The sequence below is a fragment of the Microcebus murinus genome, chromosome 6 (genome assembly GCF_040939455.1).
Source record: "Microcebus murinus isolate Inina chromosome 6, M.murinus_Inina_mat1.0, whole genome shotgun sequence".
Lineage (NCBI taxonomy): Eukaryota > Metazoa > Chordata > Mammalia > Primates > Cheirogaleidae > Microcebus > Microcebus murinus.
In genome coordinates, this window is record NC_134109.1 from 30,569,965 (window position 1) to 30,597,526 (window position 27,562).

Below are 27,562 nucleotides of genomic sequence, written 5' to 3' on the forward strand. Positions count from 1 at the left end.
TAAAGATCTGAACATAGTGCATTTAATAAATCCTAACTATTAACATTATTGCATCTGTATATATTTTAATTTTGTACAATATTGTCTTTCCCACTAATCACACGAAAAATACATGAAAGTGCTTTGAAAAATTTAAAGCATCATATAAATTAAAGGTGTCATTGGTAATAATCTCATCTGCATTTCTTGACTCTTCCATCTCCTCGAAGACTGGGACTACATCCTGTGTCCCACAGTGTATTGCACAATGAAGCCCTCTTGTTTGGACTGAAGCAATATGGCATAGCATAAAGAGCATAGATACCAGGAGACTAGGCTGGGATGAAATTAGTTTAAGGCAGGAGAGCCAGTCTGCAGTCAGAACTTATTCATTCAACAAATATTTGTTGAACATATTCAATGCGCTAGATATTGAGTCCAGATAATGTCATCAAAAAAAGGTTGTACAAATTCCCACCAAGCCAAGCCCTTGGGCAGTCTCCACAATCCCAGCCCACTCTTAAAAGCACAAAGGCTGTAGCCCACATTGTGCACCACTGGACAAATGGCCAGTTGCTTTGGGGAAAGCCCCATCCTGCCTGGCTATAAGAAGCTCTGATTGAGGGTTGGGGAGAGAGTAAGAGGGAGGGTGTGGGCTGCTTCCTACAGAAATCACAGGAATTGCTGCCTGTTAATTTATCTTTATTTACACTTAATTAGTCCACAGTTCAATCCCCAAGCCTATACAATGCTCTTTCTCCCGGGCGTCATCTCTATGCCCTGCTTTGTCACCTGAACGGCTGCCTTGCCCCAAAACTTGGCCCACTTCGCCCTGTCCTGCGGTCACAGCTGGCTGCTGGGTGGGAGGATGGGGAATGCTATGTGTGGTCACCAGAGGGCACTGAGCGTGGGCTTCAGTGGCATGTGAATCCTGGCAGTCTCGGATCCCCCAGGAGGCGAGAAGAAAGCACAAGCCAACACAATAAGGGAGGGAGGCAGGGCCAAGGTGCCTGGGGGAAGGGGGACTCCAGTGTACACATTCACGGTCTCTATGTTGGCTGCACCGTTGTTTCTGGTGTTTGTCTCATCCCTGGATTTGTAACAGTTGCCTTGAGATGCTCTGGTCTGTCAGGAAGGTGTGGGAGGGTCCAGACCCTGGGCTCTGTGCTGGCCGCCTTTGGGATGATACACCTGCCCGGCTCTGCCTCTGCCAGAAGCACTGGCCAAAGTCAAAGTCCCAGCCCTCCCAGCCTGGGAGACCATCTGCAGCTGTCCCAGCAGAAGTTAGGTCCTTCTCAGTTGCCAAATTGCAAGAGAAGAGGATGTTTCCATTGTCTGGGCAACCCGCCAGATTCCAAATTTGCATTTCTCCTTCCTTTCACTGGGAAAGAGTTGGGGTGCAACAGGAGGAAAAAGGGGGAGCTGTAAGAAGCGGAGAGAAAGGGACAGAACCCAGGGAGGGGCTCTCCGTCCGGCAGGGGTGCCTGGACGTCCCCGGGCAGCGGTGGGTGTGGCTGTGGAGAGGCGTCCTAGTTACATGGCTTCTTTCTCTCTCTGGGAGCATCTGCTGAGCTTCATCTCCGTCAGCTGGATGTAGCGAATCACGTTGGTGTCTGTGAGGAGAGAAGCACACCTTAGGGAGCACCTGCTCTGGGCAACTCTTGCGTCTACACAGAATCGGGCACAAGCTGGTTCTGCGGGTAACGGACAGGCCAGACTCATTCAGCCAAGGCCCCTTCTGCCTATCTGTGGTGGCCAAGATGGCAGCCAGACGCCGGCCCTCTCCGTCACTGCCTCCCCTTAGCAAATGCAGACAGGTCGCCATGACCCAGGGGACAGGTGGGAGGGAGAGGAGAGAGAATTTCTCCTCTTATTTCCATGCAGCAGAACCCAGCGGTCCCCAAGGCAGCACAGTTAGCTGAGACGCCGCTTGGAGTTTATCCCCAGGCAAGGGACCAACTTCTCCAGCCTCCTGTCTCATTTGCAAGAAACAACCTCCATTTTTTTTTTTTTTTTTTTTTTTTGAGACAGAGTCTCACTTTGTTGCCCAGGCTAGAGTGAGTGCCGTGGCGTCAGCCTAGCTCACAGCAACCTCAAACTCCTGGGCTTGAGTGATCCTTCTGCCTCAGCCTCCCGGGTAGCTGGGACTACAGGCATGTGCCACCATGCCCGGCTAATTTTTTTTTTTTTTTATATATATATCAGTTGGCCAATTAATTTCTTTCTATTTATAGTAGAGACGGGGTCTCGCTCTTGCTCAGGCTGGTTTTGAACTCCTGACCTCGAGCAATCCGCCCGCCTCGGCCTCCCAAGAGCTAGGATTACAGGCGTGAGCCACAGCGCCCGGCCTACAACCTCCATTTTTGAATGCCTACTTTGCGCTAGGCTTTTAATCGTCACTACCTTATTTCATCCTCACTACAATCCTGCAAGGTATGTGTCCTCAACCTCACTGTGACAAAAGGGAAGACTGGGACCTGAGGAGTTAAGTGAGATGCCCAAGGAGACACATAGCAGGTGGCGTGTCTGACTCCGAAGCCTGTCTCTTCTGGGGATCGTAACACCCTCCTCCTAAAATTACTGTGAGGATGAGAATAGATAAGTCTAAAGTGCTTAATACAATGATCGAGAAATACTAACTGAATGTAATTTGTTTAAACTTTAAGAGTTTAAAATGACTTTGCTTTCAGCGTCTTATTTTTGTTCTAATAAGGAGGGTCAGGTGACCACCTCACCAAGAACTGGACATTTCCCCCCAATTCCTGTTTCTAAATTGGTGAGGAGGGCAATACAGGGAATAATTGCTTTGCACAGCACACACCAGAACATAAGAATTGCAGGGCTGTTCTGAATATGACTTCCAGCAGTAGAAATGAATACTCTATCAGGCTTGAAATGCCAGGCATAGCATCCGGAACAGTGCTGGTATACAGTGGGTGCTCAAGAAATTCTGCTGAATGATTCCAGTTCTTAGTCTTCAAGTTGCTTGCAATACGTTTTGGTGGAACACAATTTATATACAGAAAACAAACCAACAACACATAAAAATAGATATTGGTGTTCTTAAAAAATTTTAAAAAGTAGATAGTTGGACATTTGCACATTGATCTTAAAGTTCTTAAGACTTCTTGGAAGGAGGATTGAATTAAAAAAAATTAACAATATGAACAACAATGGCAACATCAAGTTGAAGTCATTATTTAAATGTTCCTTCCTCAGAGAGGCTCTTTCTGAACACCTGGTCTAAAACAGCAATCCCTTTACACTTGATCCCTTTACTCTGCTTTGTTTTCCTCATAGCACTCACTACTACTAACACTACATCAGTTTCCGGTCTGTTTGTTTACTGGTGCCCTCCAGGCAACCCCTGGTGGAGAGTCCCTACCTGGGTTCTGCTCCTGTCCCCCGACTTTCTTCCCACTTGCATTATTACAGACACTAAACCATTATAGTATAAGCTCTTGGAAGGCAGCGACTTTCTTTTGTTCACTACTGTGTACCCAGCTTCATTGTGCGCCCTCAATAAATATCTGTTGAATGAATGAATGATTGGGTGAGTGAGGGTATATGATCTAAGTTAATGGTACAGAAGACACTTGCTCCCAGAAATAGGAGACTGGAGAAGTCAGAGCATGCTTCCTGAAAGATGCTGGGCTTAGCATCAAAACTGCCTGCTTGTGTTCTGTCTTGCCAACCAGATGTGAACTCCTTGTGGGTGGGGACCATGTCTTCTCATTGACCTTCCTATGTGCTTGGCACATAGTAAGAATTCAGTAGGTATCAATTGATAAGCAAAGAGAGCTGGACTCTGAGTTGGAAAAGATGAAAAGTTCAATACTCTAGTTGGAGAGAAGAGGTGCCCATGCCTCCTGGAACCCAGACCACAGGCAAATGCATGGACTGTGTGCTCTTCTTACTCCAGGTCCTAGCACACACCTGACCCCTAACTTGCCATCTCTGTCCTGCCCGGCCCTGCCAGCCGTGAAAGCTGTCTGCTGCAATAGGGCCCCAGGACCTGCTGGAGAGGGCTGATGGTAAGAAAGCAGCAGTTGCTGCCTTACCTGTGGGTTGTCGGGTCCTTGCTTCTTTCAGGTAGTAGAGTGCTTTGTCATAGTCCCCAAGGTGGTAGAAAGCCACACCAGACCGGTAAAGGGCCTTGAAGTTCTCCCCTTCCTTCTTCAGGACTTTGAGGCAATATTCCTTGACTCGTTCGTAGTTTACGAGCTCAGCCTGGAGCAGGCAGGCTATGGTGGAAAGGAGAAGAAAGGGGAAATGCCATCAACACAACAGTGGCTGGCTCTCTATGTTTCTCTTTGGTTCCTTCTCCCCATAGAAGGTTTAGCAGTGCTGGGGCTTTCTGCTGGGGTTTATGCCATGGGATTTGTCATCAAATAATCTTGGGCTCCAGGACCAGTTTCATCAATAACAAGCTCTGTGACCTTGGGCAAGTAACTTAACATTGTGTTAGGGGTTGAATTGTCTCCCCCCAAAATTTGTCTCCCCCAAAAATATACATTGGAGTCCTAACCCCCAGTACCCAAGAATGGTACCTTATTTGGAAATAAAGTCTTTACACCGGTGATTAAGTTGAGGTCGTTAGAGTAGGACCTAAACCATTATGACTGGTGTCCTTATAAAAGGGGAAATTTGGACTCAAAGACACACACAAAGTAAAGATGTGGAGATGAGGCACAGGGAGAAGACAGCCATCTGCAAAGCCAAGAAGCGCCTGAGGCTACCAGAACAGATTACCCCTCACAGCCTTCAGAAGGAACCAACCCACCAACACCTTGATTTCGGACTCCCAACCTCCAGAATGGTCAGTCGATGAATTTCTGTTATTTTGAGCCACTCAGTTTGTGGGACATATGGCAACCCTAAGCTACCAGGGACAACAATAACAATAATAATCATAGCCAATATTTGTTGAATGCTTGAGCCAGGTGCTGGTCTCATTGTTTGACACATGTTACCTGATGTAATCCTCAGAATACTACGATGTTGATACCATTATTATTTTATAGGAAAGGAAGCTGAGCCCTAGAGCTTAAGAAATTTCCCAAGGTCACATAATGTGAAAGAGGCAAGGATGGGATTTAAACCAAGGCTGCCTGGCTCTGGAGTCCAAGTTCTCCCTTACCGAGTTATTGGGGGATTACATAAAATAATGGCCATAAAGTACTTGTCACAGGAATTGGCACATAGTGAGCACTCAGAAAATGTTAACATTATTTTTTACTATAATAATTCCTGACAGCCTTGTACCAGTGACATCTGCCTCTGATGTCCCTCAAGTTCCCTTCCTTACATGTTTGTGCAGTTCCTGAGAGCATGGGCCCTCGGATGGGCTGGTGACCAGCTCATACAGGGGACATCTCCGGATGTGGCAGACCTGGGCATTCCAGGCAAGAGAAAGGTAAGACAGGTGGGTGCCCATGGTGGGGACCCCGCCACATTCTATAGACAGCCGTCTTTGAGTAAACCACCTGCCCTTGAAGATTTCTCTCTCCAGCTCTGAGCCACGGGGCTGGGACCAGGATGAGGACGTCCTTGTTGGAGGGTGACTGGATGACCATGCAGAGTGACTGACATTGTGTGCCCTAATCCCAGCCCTGCTGAGCTGCCTCTGCTCCATTCAACCACCCAATATTTAGTAGGCATTGACTAAGGGCAAAGAGGTGTGTTATACACTGTGTGGGGATTAAAACAACAAGGAAAAAAAAAAGGAGGGAAAAGGCACCTGTCTACTTTTCCAAAGTGAATAAAAACAGACGCTTAGGAGGCAAAACACCTCCCTCTTGCCAAGACCTGGCTGGGCAGGGTGGGGGATGCTGATGCTCTGCTTCTCTGTGCTGGGATTGTTCCCACATTGAATGAAGTGTCCCCAGGATAGAGACAAGTCACAGATTTTAATCTTAATGGGTCTAACTTCAGTTGATTTGATTCCTTAAATAACTTCCCATGTTTCAGAATCGCTGGGCTTCTTTTTATGAGACCAGATCTTTCGTTGTGCATTTTGGACCAAAACAGCCCATTCCTTTACAGACTGCGGAGGAAGTGAACCACACAGACTCTCAAGTTGAAGGTATGAGAAGCAGGAAGTGAGAGAGAATCAGCCCAGCTCTAGAAACTGACCTGTCAGGTTTCACTGGCCGCAGGGCAGAAAGCCAGGTCAACAGAAGCAGCAGGCTGCTGACCCTTCTGGAGAACTACAGTTTGCTGGTGCACCAGGGGGTCCCTCCCCCTAAGCTGGTGCTCCAAGCTCCCCTTTCCTCCCTCAGCTGGGGGACCCAGTGTCCCCCCCACCCCCCGCCCCCTGGAGCTTGGAGCTTACAGAGCACTGCAGACAGGAAGGGGTTTCTGTGAAAACGTTCCTGGAAGTGACCCTCACTGCCTGCTACCTGTGTGGGACTTGGCTCCAACATCTGCTCCCAGAGCTAAAGGATTTCCTGTCTGCAGCGTCCATGCACCCATGCCTGGCCTGAGCCCTCCCTGACCAGGCCCAGTGGCCCTCTTCCCGTCAGCCCGCCCTCTTCAAACAGACACTTCTGTTTGCTGACCTGGGCAGTTTAGGAAAGTGGACCTTTGTTTCTTTTAAAAAGTTTTTTGAATGCTTCAAATAGAAGGGAAGGAGGCAGAAAGGCCTGGAAATGGGAACGCCACCCCCTAACCCCAGTCCCCAAAGGGGAAAAGGAAATAGAGCAATTAATTTCTGGGACTTATTTGGTGAAAACGTTTCTGATTCTCCTGCAGATCTGGCAGGAACTGGGATACCTGGCTGTGGACCAAAGTTCAGACCTGGTGGGGGGGCGGGGCCAAGCTGGTGACAGGGCATGGGGCCCCTGCTGACACCAGAGGCAGGGCCAGGAGGGATGGGCTGGTGTCCAGAGAAGGGCTGGGCCCAGAGGTGGAACCTGAGAGGTGGAATCCTGATAAGAAGCGGGTGCCAGGCCAGGATGGAGGTGGCGGGGGTGGGAGACGGTCTGGAAACTGCCCTTAGCCCTCCCCACAGGGAGTCTGAGGCACCTCTCCACTTTGGGTGGGGAGCTCTTGGTATGCATCACAAACCCACGGGATAGGTGAGACGGGATATTTGCAGGCTCATGTGAGAGCTGGAGAAGTTAAGAAGAGGTTGACTGGCTGCCTCCTGATCATTCTTCCCTGTCCCTGTGACTGTTAACCCGGGCCTGGGGACTGCAGTGGACCCTTGGAATAAGTGGCATTGTCCCACAGCATGTCCTTCTCACAGTTATTCATCCCCAACCCCGCATCAGAGCTGGTGCTAAATACTTCACATACACTATGTCTTTCAATCTTCACAGCAACTCTATGAACAGGTTCTATTTTTACGCTTCTTTTATAGATGATGAAACTTAAGTTCCAGAGAAGATAGGTAACTTGCTGAAGGTCACCCAGCTAGAAGGTGGCGGAAATTGGATTTCAGCCCACTTCTGCCAGGCTCCCAAGACGGTGCACTTGGCCCTGAGGGTGTCTGTGGGCTGCATCTGGAGCCCTCAGAAACCCACATAACCCCTAGGGAGAAAGACAGGTCATCTGCGGGAACTCTCTTCTTCTGTGTTCCGAGGCTAACAAGGCAGAGAGCGATGCCTGACTGTGCTGGCCACCGTGCGGGCGGCGGGGTCAGGAGTGGAGCCAACCCTCCACCCTGTCCTCCTGGCGCTGACAGACTGGTAGGGAGGGCAAGTGTCCATCATTTCACACGAAGGAGAAGGGCAGATTGGGAGCACATGGGGTGGGGGTGGGGCGCTCATCCTAATCTAAAGTGTCATGGGAGGCCTTCTTGGGAGAAGTGGTATTTTAGCTGGGATCTAAAGACTGAGGGTTCTCAAACTCAGCACATTAACATTTTGGGCTGGAGAGGTTTTTTGTTATGGGAGGGTGTCTTGCATATTGTAGGATGTTTAACAGCTTCCCTGGCCTTTCCTCACTCCCTGCCAGGTGTGACAACCGCTAGTTGTGATAATTGCCAAGTATCTCCTGGAGGGATGAAATTACCCCTGTATGAGAACCACTGGTATAAGTGGGATGGAGAAAAAGTTTTGTAGGGAGAGCTCAGAGAGTGAGCGAGCGAGAGAGCACAAGCATAAGGCCTGTATGAGAGGCTATGGGAGCCAGGCTGCAGCAGAGCCAGAGGGACGAGTGAAAGATAGAGAAGCTGGAAAGAAAGAAACCAGGACACACAGACCCTTCTGATCCATGTTGAGGATCTGGGACTTTGTTCTGAGATAAGAGTGCATTTGGATGATGAAGTGATGCTGACTAGGTTGACCAGAGTGGAGGCAGACAAGCCGGACACGTGGATGAATTTAAGTGGTGTCCAGGAGGAAGGAGTGACCAGCATTAGGGAAACCCTGAAATACTTTCCCTCTGCTGTCCACGTGCGAGGGAGAGCCCTTCACCCGGGAGATCTTTATTGTCATTCATGATTTACTCATGATCAAGATGTGTTCTTCCACGTTGCTGTGACCTGGTGTCTATTTGAATTAAGGTTTATCATACAACAATCTCTGTACTCTGCTGCATGCTTTATATATATATATATATATATATATATATATATATTTTTTTTTTTTTTTTTTTTTTTTTTTTTTTGAGACAAGAGTCTCGCTTTGTTGTCCAGGCTAGAGTGAGTGCTGTGGCGTCAGCCTAGCTCACAGCAACCTCAAACTCCTGGGCTAAAGCGATCGTTCTGCCTCAGCCTCCCAAGTAGCTGGGACTACAGGCATGCACCACCATGCCCAGCTAATTTTTTCTATATATTAGTTGGCCAATTAATTTCTTTCTATTTATAGTAGAAACGGGGTCTCGCTCTTACTCAGGCTGGTTTTGAACTCCTGACCTCGAGCAATCCGCCCGCCTCGGCCTCCCAGAGTGCTAGGATTACAGGCGTGAGCCACCGCACCTGGCTTTGCATTAATATTTTAAAGAGTACTAGACTAGGAATCAGAAGTGCTGGATTCTAGTCCCACCTTTGCCACTAACCAACATTATGAAAACCACTTTCCCTTTCTGGGCTTCGGTTTCCTAGTTGCAAAATGGGGGACCTACGCCTCACTAAATAACCTCAACCATCCCTTTAGATCTAATAGCCTATGGATACAAGTGTTTGCCACTTAACAGAGGGACAGAATTGTTTCCATGATTCTTCTTCAAATGGAGTTCTGTTCTTCCTATTAACTAAGGTGAGGTGTTTTCTTTTGGGGATGACAGTCAGAACTGGTCAGGCAATGATCAGGAGGGCTTCTGTAAGACAATTCCTCTCCTGCTAGGTAGTTTATTTATTTATTCATTTTTTTTTTTTTTTTTTTTTTTTTTTTTGAGACAGAGTCTCACTTTGTTGCCCAGGCTAGAGTGAGTGCCGTGGCGTCAGCCTAGCTCACAGCAACCTCAATCTCCTGGGCTTGAGTGATCCTTCTGCCTCAGCCTCCCGAGTAGCTGGGACTACAGGCATGCGCCACCATGCCCGGCTAATTTTTTTATATATATATCAGTTGGCCAATTAATTTCTTTCTATTTATAGTAGAGACGGGGTCTCGCTCTTGCTCAGGCTGGTTTTGAACTCCTGACCTTGAGCAATCCGCCCGCCTCGGCCTCCCAAGAGCTAGGATTACAGGCGTGAGCCACAGCGCCCGGCCTTATTTATTCATTTTTGACATGGAAATTGGTTTATGTTCTGATGTGTCCTTCCCAAGACAAGGGAGTAAACTTCTCCCCATCAGTCTTCCTCGGCAGAGGAGGCTGTTGGACTGAATGGAGAGGGAGCTTGTTCCTGGGAACAGGAGAGGGGGCTTGGCCTGGACTCTGAGGAGGTACTAGATTCAGAGATGCAGTCAGTTGGTGGCAGGAGAGGTGCAGGGTGGTAGCACAGCCACAGTGGACACATGACCATGGGCCTGGGCTTCCAGACAACCATATCTAGAAGTGCTTAGATATGAAACATTAGATAAGAAATATTATTAGCAGTCTGGCCCCTGGGTCTTCTGAAAAGTCTGAATAAATGCTGCTGCCCGGAATCAGCCAAGTTGTGGAGGATTAAGACAAGACTCTATTCATGCTTGGAAAGAAGAGCTAGAAGATAAACAGCCTTCCTGGAGCCTACCACGGCGATGGCAGAGGTGGGCAGTGCACATTACAAGTGAAAGGTAAATTTGGGGGACAAGAATTGGGACTGTGAATCTCCAACCACCCCTCCCAAGTAGAGATTCCTCTTCCCCTGCCAATCTTGGGTGGTTGGGGTATGATTTTATGGAAAGGGCTGCCAGGCTTTCTTAGCTCCACAAAGGGGTCTGTGGTCAGAAAAAGTTAGGGAATCAGTGCCTTAAAGAGCCCCACTGTACACTCATGCATGCAGACAGAGAGAATCGCACGTTTGATGTTCCCCAAAGCAACCACACCGAGACCTCAGGCTAAAGCATGTCAGGTTCTCCTAGCTCTGACATCTGTCTTGTTTTTGTTTTCGCTGGCGCATGCAGGGCAAAATGCCACCCACTGGCATGAGATGAAGGGAAACCAGAGGAAGAACAAGTTCACTGCTTTTCTTATTATAGCTGACTCACTATAGTTTGCTCTTACCTGGTGAATAGGAGGAAAACATGAGCTGGATGGGAAGGAAGAAAAGAGCCATCTGGGGCCAGGAGCAATGAGAAGGCACCCACTCTGCCTTGCTGTTATGGGTGGTACTGTGTCTCCCTACCCAAAAAGGTGATGCTGAAGTCCTAACCCTCAGTACTTGAGAATGTGACCTTATTTGGAGATAGAGTCTTTACAGAGGTAATCATGTTAAAATAAGGTCATTAAATGAGGGCCTTAAAACAATATGACTAGTGTCCTTATAAAAAGGAGAAATTTGGACACAGAAACACACACAAAGGAAAAACAAAGTGAAGAGACACAGACAGAAGCCAGCCATCTATAAACCAGGGAATGCCTGAGACTATCAGAAGTGAGGAGATAGGCATGGGACATCTTCTTCCCCATAGCCCTCAGAAGGAACCAAGCCTGCTGACCTCTTGATTTTGGATTTTGAGCCTCCAGAACAGTGAGGCAATAAATTTCTGTTATTTTAAGCCACACAATTGGTGGTAATTTAGTATAGCAGCCCTAGAACGCTAATATATCTCTCTAGTCACTCCTTTGTGAGGTGGGCCCAGGAAGTGGCCATTGCATTACTGGGGGAAAATTTTCCCAAAAGCTGGCCAAATTATTTGATTTGCTTCCAAATTCATTTCTAGGAGCAGTGGCATAGTAGTAAAGTGGAAGGAGCTTGGGATCCGGACAGAGATGATGTGCAGAGTATTTAACGGCAGGTGTAGATCACGAGAGGCACACAGTGTTGCGCCAGCTCTGGGCTGCCCTGGTTGAATGAAGGTCACCGCTGGGTCTGGATGCAGTCCTGAGCTGGAATCTGAGCTCTGCCACCTCCTAGCACAGGCCCTGGGGCAAGTCACATACTCTCCCTGGGTCTCATTCTTCCCATGTTAAATGAAGATAATAATACCTACTTTGTGGGAGCTCTTGTGATGATGAAATGAGATAATTAATGTATGTTCCATGCTTCACACAGTGCCAGGACAAGAATGGATTCTCATAAATACTAGTTCTTTAAAAAGCCATTTATGAAATATGGTTTGCCCAACAATGTGTCCATGAATTGGAGAAAATTTCCAACGTGAGTCCTATACGCAATGTAGGATACAAACACAAAGCTACAGCTTAACTTAAAGCGAATTTTCTAGAGTAGGTCAAATATGCCAGGAAGGCTGGCTTAACGTAAGTCATTTGGGAGGGCGGGTGATTTAGAGCTGTGGTCCCCAACCCCTGGGCTGTGGACTGGTAGCAGGCTGTGGTCTGTTAGGAACTGGGCCACACAGCAGGAGGTGAGTGGTGGCTAGTGAGTGAGCAAGCAAAGCTTCATCTGTATTTACAGCCACTTCCCAACGCTCACATCACCGCATGAGCTCTGCCTCCGGTCAGATCAGCAGCAGCATTAGATTCCCATAGGAGCACGAGCTCTACTGTAAACTGTGCGGGTGAGGGATCTAGCTTGCACGTTCCTTATGAGAAAGAATCTAATGCCTCACGATCTGAGGTGGAGCTAAGGAGGTGATGGTAGCCCTGGGGAGCAGCTGATAATAAAGATCATCATTAGCAGAGAGGTTTGACTGCACAATAAATGTAATGCACTTGAATCATCCTGAAACCACCCACACACACCCCCTAGTCCATGGAATAATTATCTTCCATGAAACTGGTCCCTAGTGCCAAAAATCTTGGGGACCGCTGAATCAGAGAGTCCTGTTTTGGAGGACATGTAGTGTGTACATGTGAAATTTTTACTCCATGAGGTTCCATATCCAGGACTGCAATGACCTAGCCAATTTCACCTTTCCATGAAAGTGCTGATCTTTTGCATATACAAGCATATACAAATGCCTGCATTCAGGTTTCTTTTCTCATTTTTGTTTCATGGTCTAGGATGCACATACACTTACATCTGCTCCAAATGTTGCCCAAATCTAAGGACTGAAAGGTATGATGACAGAAAGATGGCTGGTTCAGGGAGTAAGCCCCCTAGAAGTGGCTGTGTCTTTGTTCATACCAATAACTGCTTTCTCTGCCTGACGCCCACGTAGAGAGTTCTCCCACTTCTGCTGCCGCTACTCCACTGCCAGGACTCATTCAGCTTTATCTAGTGGGCTAAAACTCTTCTGCTTCCATTCACATTAATTTCTGACCTTCTGCTTTTCCAGCCTAGCATGTGGCTTGCACTAGATGAAAACAAACCTGTCAAGTGTTTCTTTAGTTTTTGTTTTAGCAACGTCATTGGAGATGTCTCCGTTTTACCATTACCAACCTGCTCCTTGTTTTCCTACCCTCTGAATTCTTCACATGGATGCCCCCAGCGCTCGGGTCCCTTCCAGAGCTGCCTCTCTCCACTCACCATCACTACACAATCTGGGCAGGTGCTCTTAGTAAACTTACTCAGTAAGGATTCATTCATCGTGGCAGGTGCCCAGGGCTTCATAAGGAAAACAGAAAGCATTCAAAACATACTGATAGCTTCAAGGAGTATATATTCGCCTTATTCACCCTCTTTTGGCAAATACAGTTGTCAAAGTGGCAGGTGGAAGAGCTGAGGTGGAAAGTCAATCTAAACTTCTGTAAGCTGAAGGCTTACACTGACAGTGCATATTAAGACCTATTGGAATCTGTTCAAGGAGTAGTAATGCCAAAGCCTCAGGTCAGTGCAGCTTTGTGGCGCCTACCATGTGCCACTGTTTATGAACAAAGACACCGATCTGGGTGCTATGGCAGCACACTTACAAGTTGTCCCATCCATGGCCCCTCACTCTCACGCTTGACCTTGATGCGGCAGACAGAGGGGAAAAGGCGGTAGTGGGAAGAAGGTAGGCTAGATCTGTTTTCTGCTGGAGTTTTCACGAACAACCCTTCCTTGGTTTGCAAGTGGGACTTTGGAGGAGCCAGATTGGCCATTTGGAATGTGAGGATGAGTATACAGTGTGAACTAAGATAAAATCTTTAGTCCCCCAGCCGACTGAATGGACCCCCTCTTGGCGAAGGAGACCCCAGAAATATTCTAAAGCTGAGTTGCTGGCTATGAGAAGGGAGGGCAGACACACCTCACCATGGCTTCTTCTCTTATGGAGATATCCTTTGTAACTCATTACCAGGCTAAGGCTATGCAAGGCAAAGCTTAAACCACACTTGCAGGTCCTCAACTTACCCAACAAATCTCACGAGTCTACATCCGGTGACTTGTCTCTGATCAGCAAACTTCCTTAACTTAAAACATTCCACATCGTTGGACAAATCTTCCTTTCTTTAACCAGTTACAAATCAGAGAATCTTTAAACTCACCTATAATCTATAATCCCCATCCCACTGCAAGATGTCCCACCTTTTCGAGCCCAACCAATGTATGCTTTCCAGGTATTGATTTATGTTTTTATGTGTAATTCCTATCTCCCTAAAATGTGTAAAACCAAACTGTAACCCAACCACAGCAAGTCCATTTGCTCATGGCTCAGAATAAATCTCTTTAAATTATTTTACAGCGTTTGGGTTTCTTTCCATTGACCATACCCAGATATATTCAGAAGAAACCCATTGCCCTGTATTATTTTTTCCTTGCTGGCTCTGGCCAAGTACACATGTCATGCCCATGGCAGAAAGCCTGTGCCAGGATTGGGGGGAGATCTCAGAAGACAAAGTTCCATCCTGTTCTCTCTTTAAACATTAAAGAATGTCTCCCCCATTTTGATCACCTCTCCTTCCTCTCTCTGTTACCGCGGCAACATCTCCCCTGTTCCTGTTGCTTCGCTGGCCATCCTCCCTTCGTGTCATCAGATGTGTGTGGGGATAAGTTAGTCGCAGCCACATGTGCAGCAGAAAGAGCACTTCCACAGCCGCTCTGTGTCAGCACTGTGTGTAGTTATGGAGTGTTGGAACAACTTAAATATCCATCGGTGGGAGATTGGTTAAATAAATAAAGGGACATTAGTGCAATGGAACGCTACATAGCCATTACCATCACTGTAGAAAAATACTTAATGACACTGAAAAATGTTTTCAATGGAAAACATCAGTGGAAAAAATGAAGGTTGCAAAGGTTTGTGTGGTATTGTATTAACCTGAATGTTGTGAAAAAATAGATATGTGTATTATCAGGGTGAAGAATTTATAATAGCTGGTATCAGGGTTCCTCTTAGGGAAGAAATTATCTATTTTTTTTTTTTAGGAGACCATCAACTGCTTTAGGTGGGAAAGGTAAAGCTTAGAAGTCAGTAGTAGGCAAATTAGGTAGAAGAAAAGATGGCCAAACTGCCTTGCATATGAAATGAAAGGAATTTGAGAGTGGGAAAACCTAACAAATGGAGAGGGGCTGGAGGGGACAGAAGAGTCCAAGAAGCAGGGCAGGTAGCTGGAACCTGCCAAAAAAAGGTAAATAAAAGGTAGGTGGTCGATAAAATTCCTGGTAGTCTGATGGCCAAATGACTTTTAGGAATAAGAATTTCTAATATTCAACTTTCGAGATGTAAACTCCTTCTGTATCCCATAACTTTCAGTAAAATCTAGTCTAACTACACGGCCCAGGGTGGTGGTACTGTGGAATGTGAAAAGGAAGTAGCAGCACCAGAAGTGGAGCTGCCCCTTGGCTGACACCCATCTGGAAAGAGCAGCATCTTGGGGGAGGGAGGGGAGGTAAGGAGACCCGGAGGTACCCGCAGTGGCTCCAACACATGTGAGGCCGACCCCTTCTTCCCTAAATAAACTGGAGTAAGGCAGGCCTTGAAGTGTGCTGGCTGATCTTTTGTTTTACATATAAATGTTTATATACACCCATGGAAGAAAGACAGGAGAGAAATAAAACAGGTAAGAGTTGTCATCTTGGGGTAGTGAATGACAAGAGGTTTTAATGTAATTTCTTCGATGTAATTTCTTACATTTTCAATAATGTCTACAAGCGCAATGCTTTACTTCTGTAATTAGGAACTATAAAGAAAAATCACCACTGACCATTATCATCCCTTCAAAGCGAGCAGGGTGGAACTTGGGAGGAGAGATGTGAAAAAGGGTTCTGAAGGGTTTTTTGGAGCAGAAAGCACTGCCTGTTCATGGGGCACTGCCTTGGGGACACCTAGGGTCATGAGAGGACCTTGGGCGTTTTGGTGGAGGAGCACCTGTGAGGGGGCCCAAGAGACACACCTGTCAGTGCTCTCACTCCAAGATGCCCAATCAAGTCAGGGACTTTCTTCATCCTGCACCAAGAAGGAAGCTCAGTTAGCTGGCACTGCGTGATGCACAAGAGGCCGAGTGTTGCAGGGCCAAGCTGCCAGCCTCCTGGCTTCTCCCACGATGTCTCCTTCTCCCATGAGCCTCTGCCTTCCTCCATCTCCCCTTCCCTTTCTTGCTTGTTAAGCTCTCCCAGTGACCCAAATGATCACAGCATGCATCTTTTCTTCCTGGCAAATCCTCGGTCTCCACTGTCAGATCTGAACTGGTCTGACTTGTGAGAAAGCCTAGAGTTCTTTCCCTGCTGGCTCAGTGCAAAGAAAGGGTCAGGGGGAATCCCAAAGGAGAGTGAGGAAGGTGGCAGGGAACAGGAACTATCTGCGCCTCACATACTTGCATAATCTCAGGCTGGAGGCCATGCCTGCCCAGAACCCAGGAGTTTCTAAGTGTTACCTGGACTGACACAAATCCCGAGATGCTGGAAGGGGGCACAGACCACTGACCCAAGGGCTCTTGGTCCTGCTGGAGCTCGGCTGCCCTTCAAGGAAGCCTAATGGGTTACTTGTTGATTCAAACAAACTCCCTGGCCAGGAATGCACCAGGTGGGAAACTCCCACACCAAAGGTTGCTGGTTCACACCTTGCTTATCTTCCCTGCCCTGCAGCCACTTAGGGAGAAGGAACTCTTTCCTGTCCCCTGTTTTATCCTCATCTGTTTGTTCCCTTGCTTCTCATCTCGCATAGCCTCGTTTGTCCCTCCTGTATACTTTCCCCTGTCTTCATACATATTGGAGTAGGAGTTAGATTTACGTATAACCATCGTTTACTAAGCACTGTGCCACTGTGCCAGGCACAGTGCTAGGCATGTGTGCATGTATCACTTAATTTAATCCCCATAACAATCCTGTGTGGTACATTAGCATTACTCACATGCTGTACTGGACACAGAAGCTCATAGAGGTTGGGAGCTGTCCAACGTTAATGGAGGAATAAGTGGAGAAGCCAGGATTCAAATCCAGACCCTCTTACACTAAGGAAAGATCTTTTCCCATTATGCCACGTTGCCCCTGAGGTCTAAGTCTGCTGCCTGTCTTTTCCTCTGTGTTCTGTCTCTTCCTTCCCACCTTCATGGGCACACACCAAGATATAGCCCTCCCTGTATAGGTATCAGGGAAGAGTTCACTCAGGTTTCCAATGGCCCTGTGGTCCACACAACCTGGAGTGCAGATCCATTAGATGAAGGAGCTCAGTTCTAACTTGGTGTGAGCAATAGGCCCAGAATCACATCCCCAAATGCTCAGATCTGGCCCAGACCCCCAGGGCTCTCCAGGCTTGAGCCAAAGATGACAATTCTCTGAGATGCCAACAACTGTTCCCTGAAACTCTTGTCCTTGCCAGACTATTCCTAAAAAGCTTTTTATTCCCCCTTGCCACCAGTACTTCCTGGCCTAATTGTAGCCAATATTGCAGGTGTCTGAGGCAGAATGACTGCTTGGCTAGAATTAGTCTAAATTTTGGAATCTGGGATGATATAGCAGCAATGGGTAATGTTTGGTGTCATCAATTTAGATTCCGGGGCCCAGATTATGTTTTACACAGACTTCAACCCCTACCCACATTTCTCTCAGAAACCCAGTGTCCGAATCTATCATCCTGGGAGGCTTTGAGGGTCCCTTATTTTGGTGTACCCCAAAATTTTCAAGAGTGGCCTTGGAAATCTCAGTTGAGATCTTTTGATGATCATTTGTCAGCACATACCAGTATACTTGAATAAAAGAGAGCTTGTCTCTTGTTTCCTTCTCCAAATTTGGCTGTTTCAGAGAGAAAGGCCAAGGCAGGAAGTGGGGCTAGAAACCCTTCCAAATCCTAGGTGGTTCAATGCTTCTGAAAGAAAGCTTGGTAGACATCTGATCCAACCCTCAGTGTTCACATATGGGGAAACTGAGGCTCGCTGTGATGTGGCTTGCCAAAGATGAATGAGCAAGCTTCCTTCTGGGCACTTAGATGCTCTGCCTGAACTGCCAACAGGCAGGATTTCTAGATGAAGGGTCTGATGAGAATCTTGGATGCTGGGCACCCACATCATCCCTTTCTCAACCCCAGAGACTCATCACTAATATTCAGGTCTGGTTTATAGCAAAAGCTCTCACCTGACTCTCTTCCTTGACCCACCAGCAGATTCAAATGGTCATTAACATATGACAGTCTAGAGGGGCCATCCTTCTGTCCCGTGGGGTAGCCTGCTGCCAGGATCTAGCCCTGTGTGTAGATTCGGGTAGTGGGCACTGCAGAAAAGCGGATGAGTCCTTTTATAGGATATTAAGAGAAAGTTTGAAGCTTGAGATAATTTTGTTTGACATCTTTGATGTTATTGTCTGACAAGGATAGATAGGGCATAGGTAAAACCTGGGATGCCATTAACTATTATGTTTATAGGCTAGGTTTTCTTCAGGAAAATAAAAGATAGCAAAATTACTCATAATTTCTCTACACAGATAACCCATGTCATCATTTGTCTTAAAAATAAAAGTAATGATGCATATAGTTAGAAAAGTCAAATATTATAGAAAGATTTAAAATAAAAAGTTAAAGTCTCTTAATTCCTTGCTTATCCTCTTGTATCAACCATTTAGTGCTTCACTAGTATGATTTTAGGTAATCTTGGATGCAAATATGTTTATTCTCTCATTAACATTTTAAACAAAGAAATCATATTAAATACTGTCCATACTCTGCCCTTTCATGTAATAACAGATTTGGAGACTGGTCTCTATAAGCACATACAGAACTCCAGTAGATGTAATGATCATACAGTTCCAAAAGAATGGCATGGTGAATTTTACTTTCGAGAGCTGGAAAGGGGCTCAGAGATCTTGTAACTCAATCCTGGCCGGGCACCATGACTCACGCCTGTAATCCTAGCACTCTGGGAGGCCGAGGCGGGCGGATTGCTGGAGGTCAGGAGTTCAAAACCAGCCTGAGCAAGTGCGAGACCCCGTCTCTACTAAAAATAGAAAGAAATTAATTGGACAACTAATATATATAGAAAAAATGAGCTGGGCATGGTGGCGCATGCCTGTAGTCCCAGCTACTTGGGAGGCTGAGGCAGGAGGATTGCTTGAGCCCAGGAGTTTGAGGTTGCTGTGAGCTAGGCTGACGCCATGGCACTCACTCTAGCCTGGGCAACAAAGCGAGACTCTGTCTCAAAAAAAAAAAAAAAAAGAAAAGAGGAGGAGATATGGGCCTGGCTTCTGTAGTCTCTATGTTCATGAGAACTTAGGACTCACAGCCTCCTCATTCCTCTCTGTCCACATAAATTTGTGTCACCTTTCTAGTGACATGGGAGGACCTGGGGAAACTATGATCTGGTTACAGAACGCAGGGCACTTAACCACCCAGGATGGCCATGGAATGGGAATCCTAGCCAACCAGGCACATTCACAGTAAAGGGATGTTTAACCTTTAGAAGAAAAGGCTGGAGGATGGGCAGGAGAGTAACCCTAAAAATGTCAGGGCCTGTCCTTGTTATAGTGATGAGCCGTATTCTGTTTTTCTCCAAAGAGTAGAATATGGATGGGCTGATAGAAATTTCAATGAGGCAAATTTTAGAACCTAAGGAAGAAATTCTTACAGATGTAGGCTGTGGGGTAAATGGCTAAGACCACAGGCTTTGGAATTACAGACCTGGTGGCTGAGAAATTCTAGTTTGCCAGGTACTATTATACTATGTGATCATGGGCAAATGACTTAACTGTTGTGAGGTTGAGTTTTCTGTCTCACAGAGTCATATAGATCAAATGAAATTATATATGTGAGCTCATTGAAGGCATAGACCTTGTTCTTCATGTTCACTGCTATATGCCCCACCTCCAAGCCCAGGGGCTAGTACATAGTAAGTGCTCAACAAGTATCAATGGAATGATTGAATTTATTGGATCCTTTACATGAGACAGGTGCTAGAATAAGCATTTTCATTCATCTCAAACACATTTGTGGAACATCTACTATGTGCCAGGAACTGGGCTCATCATGGCAAACTTTTCTGTCATTATTTTTAATATTATTAAAGTTGTTTTGGTGGTGGTTCAGGGGGTGAAGTTCACTTCAGGAGGTGGTAAGTATCTCTACCATTGTAAATGCCTAGCTCATGCTGGATGACAAGTTGGTAGTGTTGACAAAGAAATTCTCCTGTGTAAGGTCATATCCAAATCTGATATCAAAATTCTGATTTTATAGAACCCGTGAGCAAGGTAGTTAGCACAACTTCAAACTTCTGTGCTTTCCGTATAGAAACACTGTGGAAGGGAACCATTTGCCCCATAAGCTTCCTCTGTGTAAACCTTGTTGCAATTTGAGTGCTCTTTTTAAGCCTTTTTGGTAGACAGGTGAAGGAAAGGGAGGGTCCACTCAAATCCCTTCCAGTCTGGGATTTTTCTAGTTCAAGTCAACTCTCCTCATCACCATACACAGCTTCCTTTTTCAAACATATTTGGGAACTGTTGGTTTGGGGTCCTACCGGACATGGCATCATCTTGGTGCTGAGATGTAACTGTGTATGTATGTATGTTATGTATGTATACATACATGTGTAATATATGTGTGTATATATAATGCAAACAATTAGCAGTGTATAAAGGCCATATAAATACCACTGGGAAGGCTGAACACCTTTAATTTTCGTAGTATTATCTTTGGCCTTTTTATGTCTGGTACCCCTGCCTGTGCTAGAGTTTGTAGGTGCTGCTCTGTGGCTGTATGTAACTGGGCCACACTAATCATCTGGGTGAAAATGGAAAACTGGGTCCCAAACATTGATATCCGACTTCCCAAAGGAATTAGGAAATCTCTGGTTGGCTAATTGAAACATTCAGTTTTCATCTTAGCTGTCTGGAGTAGCCACAGTCTGGTGGTGAAAGAGAGCAACTGGAAGGGGAGAACCTCGCATGTGGAGGTCACTCACGAACTGTGAGGCTCTAGGAGCAGCTTTGGCTGTGCCAAACCTTAGCAAACCTGTCTTCACTGTGGCTGAGTCTCCTTGCACTGGATGGGGCACTCCCATGTATTTTGGCTGTAGGGACTCTGATTTGAAGATGTCCTAAAGAATTTCTGGCTAAAAGCCACCCACTCATTTCCCTTGGAGGTGGACTAAGGAGCTTCTAAATCCACTTTAGAAACTCAGCCCAAAGTCTAAACTCAGAACGTTCTTTCTAATACCTGCTGTGAAAGCATTCTACAAGTTTCAATTCTCACACTCTTCCTTGGAAGATGATTTTAGGAGCCACGTTTATGTATCCTTAAGACTTATTGGCCAAGGTGCTGCCCAAGGAACAGCCCCGGATCAACAATGGCCTGGCCAGTCAAGCTCTCCCGTCCAGAGGGCAGCATCTTGGCTGAGCCTCTTAGCCATGAGGCCCTTCCTTTTCTCCCCTCCTTTGACCAATCCTTAGCAAAGAAACTCATCTTCTGGCTACCAGCTTACAGCTTGTCTCTAGCCCCTGACCTCCTTTTTGCCACTGAAGTTTTTCATTTGTGACTCATCCATCTATACTCTTGGTTCTCTGAGTCTATACCAATTTCTGTTGTATACCCTTTGTTTTTTTTGTTTATCCTTACATTTGCAAGAGTTACCTTGGAAATTTCAGTTGAAATCTATCTTCTGGTGTCTCATTGAGTGCTGGCTTCAAGGATGGACACCTTGTACAGTCTCATGGGCTCCATTCTCAGAAGGCCTCTGTACTTGGTTTAATGCTCTGCTTTTGGCTTCTGGAAATTCTTAATCATTTTATCTTTGAACTTGTGTTTTGCAAGTGAAGTCTGATGGGACAATGGAGCATGAACATGAACAGAGGAGATAGGTACAATACCATTTGTATCTAGCATTCACAATGCCCCCCAAGCACAGAATTCCAGTAGACCCATGATGTCTACTGGATCATGATACCCATGATGTGTGAGAGTTTATTGAGATATAACATGAATACAAGGTAAGGGTATCATGCCAATAACTAAGTTGGCAAACATGCTGACAGTCTCAAGAAGCCATGCTCTCTATTCAAACTAGAAATTGCTTCAAATTCAGAAAAAAAATAATAGTGTTCTCAGAAACACAAATGACCTAGTAATCATATCATATCCTTTCTTATTTATGTTAGCTACCATGTATTAGCCAACTACTTATGCTAAAATGAAGACACAGAAGGAAAACGTATGGTAACACATAGTTCCTTTTCCTTTCCTTGCTCATCAGTCAGCCTGGTAGAAAGTGTGCATGTAAAGTATGTATGTGAAGTATGCTATAAAGAAGTAAAATAAAAATAGTCAAGTTTATTTTGCACAGCATTTCCACCGTTCTAGTAAGAATAAGCTACATATGTATGTATGAGCTATGAAGTCTGAATTGTATAATCTGTATGATTCCATATATAAATGTTCTTTTATGTTCATGTAAAACTGACATATAATATAAAATAATATTTATAATATAAAATTTAATATTTTTTATATTAATTATTTTTTATATTATTTAATATTTTAATATATTATAAAAATAATATTTATAATATAAAAATGAATACTAAAATTTATGCCAGTAATTTAAAATTTTCATTTTCTTTACTTGTAATGACATTAAATAGCAAATAAAAAACACCATGTCAAGTCAAAAGAGAGAAACAAATCATAAAAGAAAGAATAAGCCGGGCGTGGTGGCTCATGCCTGTAATCCTAGCTCTCTGGGAGGCCGAGGCGGGCGGATTGCTCGAGGTCAGGAGTTCGAAACCTGCCTGAGCAAGAGCGAGACCCCGTCTCTACTATAAATAGAAAGAAATTAATTGGCCAACTAATATATATATATATAAAAAAAAATTAGCCGGGCATGGTGGCGCATGCCTGTAGTCCCAGCTACTTGGGAGGCTGAGGCAGAAGGATTGCTTGAGCCAGGAGATTGAGGTTGCTGTGAGCTAGGCTGACGCCACGGCACTCACTCTAGCCTAGGCAACAAAGCGAGACTCTGTCTCAAAAAAAAAAAAAAAAAGAAAGAATAAAAGCTGATCTTTTAGGGTCTTTAATGATACTTTCCCCCTACTTTTTGAACAATGAGTTCCATGTTTTCATTTTGCACTGGGCCCCACAAATTATGTAGCTGGCCCTGATCCCATGGCTTTAAGATATGTCCACAAGCACTGGTAAAGCTGGTTTTAGACCAGCACCATACCAGGCCTTTTACCAAATGTGACTTTCTTCTAGGCCTTCTCACATCCCTGTCCGGGGCCTTCAGTTGGGATCAATGGATATTATCTGCCCCTTTGGTAAAATAAACAAAAATCTCCCAAACACAGCTCTAAATAGATGGAAAAGTGGAAGTAAGATGAGGTTGTAGGGGCTTATCCAAGGTTACAAGGTATGTCGGGGATAGAGGCAGAAGCTCCTAGCCTTCAGGTCCAATGCCATGGTCTGTTGGCACCCATCTCCACTGCTGGCATTTGAGCCTCGAACGTCATTTGAAAATACCAACAAAGTCATTATGTGTCGCATCACCTTGATCACACCTCAGCTGGGGCCACCATAGCCCCACAGGAACAGATGCAGAGTAAAAGCCTGTGCCCTTCCAGGGGTTCTGCACAGAATAGTCTAAGGCCCCAGGGGAGTCCTATGTCTTGTTCAAGGTCAGCAAGAGTCAATCGACAGGCTGATGCATGCTTCCTTCGTGGCCTCAGTAAGGATCAGGTTCTTATGTCTCCCTAGGCAGGTCAGAATATCTTTTCTAATCATTGTATCAGAATCATTTGAAATTCTGAAGGAACAAAATGCCCCATGTCTTTCCTTGAATTCTTAGAAAATTAAGACATGCAAAATCACATCCAGGGGCCCTACACAACCAACTAGATCGCTTCCAACTGAAAGGGAACCCAAGCCAGAACAGAACTCCAACAACCTGGAGCACTTTGCAAATTGCCTGTGCACCCTTCATGCGGTTCCCTCACATCATCCAAATGGGTTTTTAGATCAATGTCTCTCTCATAGCACATTCTAGCTGTCCCCTTGTTATTCTTTTGTAGGCTTCTGTGCAGAGTACCAGGGTCCACTGAGCCTAGGTTTCCTCTAGAAGCCTCACAATAGCCCCCTGCTTGGAACAGAGATTCCCTTAGCAACACAGCTCAACTCTCCAGGTATCCTAGGTTAGTTAGTCCAAGTTCCTTCTAAACCCTGAGCCTCTCTCTCTCTAAACACCTCCATACAGAAGGAGGGCAGATCCTTGAGAAAATATCTTCAGACTGCTCCAACCTGGAGCCCGCTGGGCTGCCGCAGCCTTTCTGCCAGAATGAACCCGCAGTTGCTGGTCTCCTTCCTTTTTTAGCAGGTACACAAGGGAAAAGATATCTCATGGGCCATGCTGCACGTTCTCGCTCTAACAACAACAATGATCCTCTTTCCTTCTTTTCTATCCAGTGATAATCTTCACGAAAATATTTTAATGAAATGTGAAAATGCTTCTGACCTAATGGCAAATGGGATTAAAAGTGGGATACCTGATTGTATGCACAGAAGGACCTCAGCTTTGTAAACTGTTTACATTTATGTACAGAAAAAATACAGGAAGGAAATACACTGAAATGCATTTCTTTAGATGATGGGATTAGAGATAATTCTGTATTTTCTTCTTTAAACTTTTTGGTTTTTCCTAAAAGAAAATAGGTATTATAGGTATCAATTACTTTTGTAATACAACAAGAGAGCATATGTTCCTATTAGCTAGAATTTCTGAGATAGTGGTCACTGATTTTATGTATTGTCCTGAAGGAAACCAAATCAGACTTCTATTTCTACCTAAAGTGACTTATATGTAGAACCTTCTTCTCAGCCGAATTTTCTATACAAGATACAGCTTTTGGCTTTAACAAGACAGTTCAGCTTGTAATCACTCATTTCTTTCTTATGTGAAACTTGACATTTGGCAATAGCCCTATTGAAGCCTTGAATCAAATTACCGTGTTTCTGTCTCCTGGTTATGAGAGCTGAGCACTCCCCAAAGGGTTTACAAAGTACAGGGCTTTGGAGCCCACCTGAAACTGGGCTTGAGGGATACAGGCCCAGAGGATGCTGACTTTGCGCATCAAAGTATTATGACAAGAACATTGCCTTTGCAGAAGAATGGCTCTGGAGCCTTGGGCTTTTTCTCTGCAAAACTGATGATCATCTTTCTTTTATATAGATTATAAATATTTAAAAAGACAATGTATTAATATGTAGGGTGCCTAATAGTGCACACAATTAATTAATAATATTAATAAGTGGTGGGCACTGGAGAAGGCAGCAGAGGGGGAAATCTGCTATTGCTGTTTTCCATTCTTTTACCACTGAAGTTTTCCAAAGTGTGTGTAGGGTGGGGACGGAAGTGCAGGACATGTCTAGATCTCAGCCCCGCCCTGACTGGGCCAGCCTGGCCAAGGACACATCTTTGGTTTCACCATGGAAATGTAACCACTTCTGGGGTGGAGGGCAGGCAGTGCTAGCTACTGGATGGCAGCCAAAAGCATGGGGTGAGAGGCAGCCCTAGAATGTCCATGGATAATTCTGAATGTAAGACTCCATTACCACTCCAAGATCACTGCATTAGCGATCCAGAGTGCCTCTTCCTCCACCCCCCGCTGCGCTGCCCTTTAACTATTCATCGGGCAGCAGCCAGCACGCTAGACATTTACGGGAAATAAAGGGAATCAAGCTGTGTCTCCTAATGGATCGAAATACTCCATTTTTGCTACTGCTACTTCCTCTGCTGCCATGACGACTAGTACTGCTATCAGCCCCACCATTTCTACAACTGCAGCTACTACTACTATCACTATTAACCCTTTAAGTTTGTAAACTACTTTACAATTTACAAAGTGCCTCCTTGGCCTGGGTTTTGCCCTATTAAAGATGAGACTGGACATGGCATCATGGGAGCGCAGAGGTGGGCTGGCACCAGAAACCCCAAAGGGAGCAGAATTATCAGTATTTATTTCCATCGCCCTCTGCCTGAGCCCCACATCCACCATCCCCAGCCACACCCAGTCACACGTTCCCACCTGCCCCTGCTCTAACCATCCACAGCTAGTTTAGGCAACTTTGAGGGTTAGGGACTAAGAGAAATGGCCTTTTATTTGGCCAGAGAAGGCCGACCGACCATGCCAAAAATCTCACCAAGTGGGACTGGAGAAAAGGAGAGAACCCTTTTCAAATATAAGGCTATTACCTCTCCCACCTTTTCACGGGAAGGCCCTGACAAGTGCCCGACTGTTCCTATGTTAGACTTTAAATTTTCCTGTGCTTTCGTCAAATTTTTAAAACATGCCCGATTTTGATCCTCCTCCCAAAGTGAACTCTGGAAGTACACCTTCCTCTCCCCATAGAAGGGCCCCCTTTTCCCTCACCGCTAGCTGCCCTGGCGAGAGGACTGGTGCTACACCGGGTGGGCGCGGGTCAGGGCGGAGAGCAAGAAGACAGCACAGCTCAAGCCCAGCCACCAGCCAGGTTCCCTCTGAGATTGCCGACTTCACCTGGCAACCAGGATTGCCAGCAGAGCTCAGAGAGAAGAAAGTGGTATTTTGGAATCCATTTTGCTCAAGATGCTAAAGGCATGGTGGCAAACTCCTTTCTGCTAGTGGGGCCAAAGCACTTGGGAAAAGACCTTACCCACAGGCATGAGGTTAGTTGGGGGTAAGGTGAAAGCCACCTCTGGTGCCAGTGATATCTTGAGGAGAGCAGACAGGTGCGTGGCCGCCCTTGGGACCCACCCGCAGGCTAGTGGTGGGTACCGGGGCCCACCCTGGGCGCTGCCTCCGCATTTGGGACCCAGGTCCACTGGTGAGCAATAGCAGAAGCCACCACCACCAGGCCGGCTGGGTCCCCTTCTGTCCGTCCAGTCATTTACAGGTGAGATTTACGACGTATGCCAGGGAAGGGACACGAGATGACTACGAAATGACTACAGCCTTTGGGAGGCATAATCTTCAAAGTCACACTTTTTCCAAAGCGCCTCCCTCCGGGGTTCTCCTCCCGGGAGCAGCACAGTCACAGCAGGGGAGTCAGCACCGCGGCCGCGCCGCAGGGCAGGGCCCGGCCGGACGCAGAGGGACCGGGTGGTGGACTGGGACCCGCGCCCGGCGGCAGGCGGGAGGGCAGGGGGAGGAGGCCCCGGGGCGCGGCGCGGCTCACCTGCCAGGCTGTTGTAGCAGTCGATCTCGATGGCTTCCACCGTCTTGCTCTGCTCCTCCGAGAGGCGGCCGGGTTTGGGGGCCCCGGCCGGGGAGGCCGAGCGTGAGTCCCGCTCCCGTTCCCCGGGGGGCGGCAGCAGCCCCTTCAGCTCCAGCAACGCCCGGTGGTATTTGCCGATGGCTTCGCGGAATTTCTTGTCCTTGTAGCACTGCGCCCCTTGGCTTTTGAACTCGTGCGCGCGCCGGATGAGCTCGGCCGGCTCGGCCGCCGCCCCAGCCTGGCCCCGCGCCGGGGCCCCTCCGCCGCCCGGGGCGCACAGAGGCGGCGGCGGCCGCTGCCCCTCGCCGGCCGCGGGCGGGCTCGGGTTCCCCTTGGCCCCGGCCGCCGAGCCCTTCCTCTCCATTCGGCAGCCGCCCGGGCGCCCCGCGCGCCGCGATCCCAGCCGCCGCCGCGCCCTCCCCGGTTTAAAAGCGGCGGGCGCCGGCCCCGCGCCTCGCAGGCTTCGCCGCGGCCGTGACACCCCGCGGCCGTCTGGCGCCCCGCACTCCCATTCTCCTCGCCAGCTGCCGGAGGCTGCTCTCTCCTCCCGGCCGTCGTCGTCCTCCTCCTCGGAT

General features: G+C 46.8%; 1 protein-coding gene across 1 annotated transcript; it reads right to left on the bottom strand.

The window, feature by feature from the left end:
- Positions 1-27,562, bottom strand: TTC9 (tetratricopeptide repeat domain 9). The gene is made up of 3 exons (XM_012756141.3): positions 26,949-27,562; positions 4,041-4,223; positions 1-1,592 (listed from the first exon to the last, which is right to left on the bottom strand). Exons 1-3 carry the CDS (start codon positions 27,349-27,351, stop codon positions 1,513-1,515), a joined length of 666 nt encoding a protein of 221 aa, XP_012611595.1. The 5' UTR covers positions 27,352-27,562; the 3' UTR covers positions 1-1,512.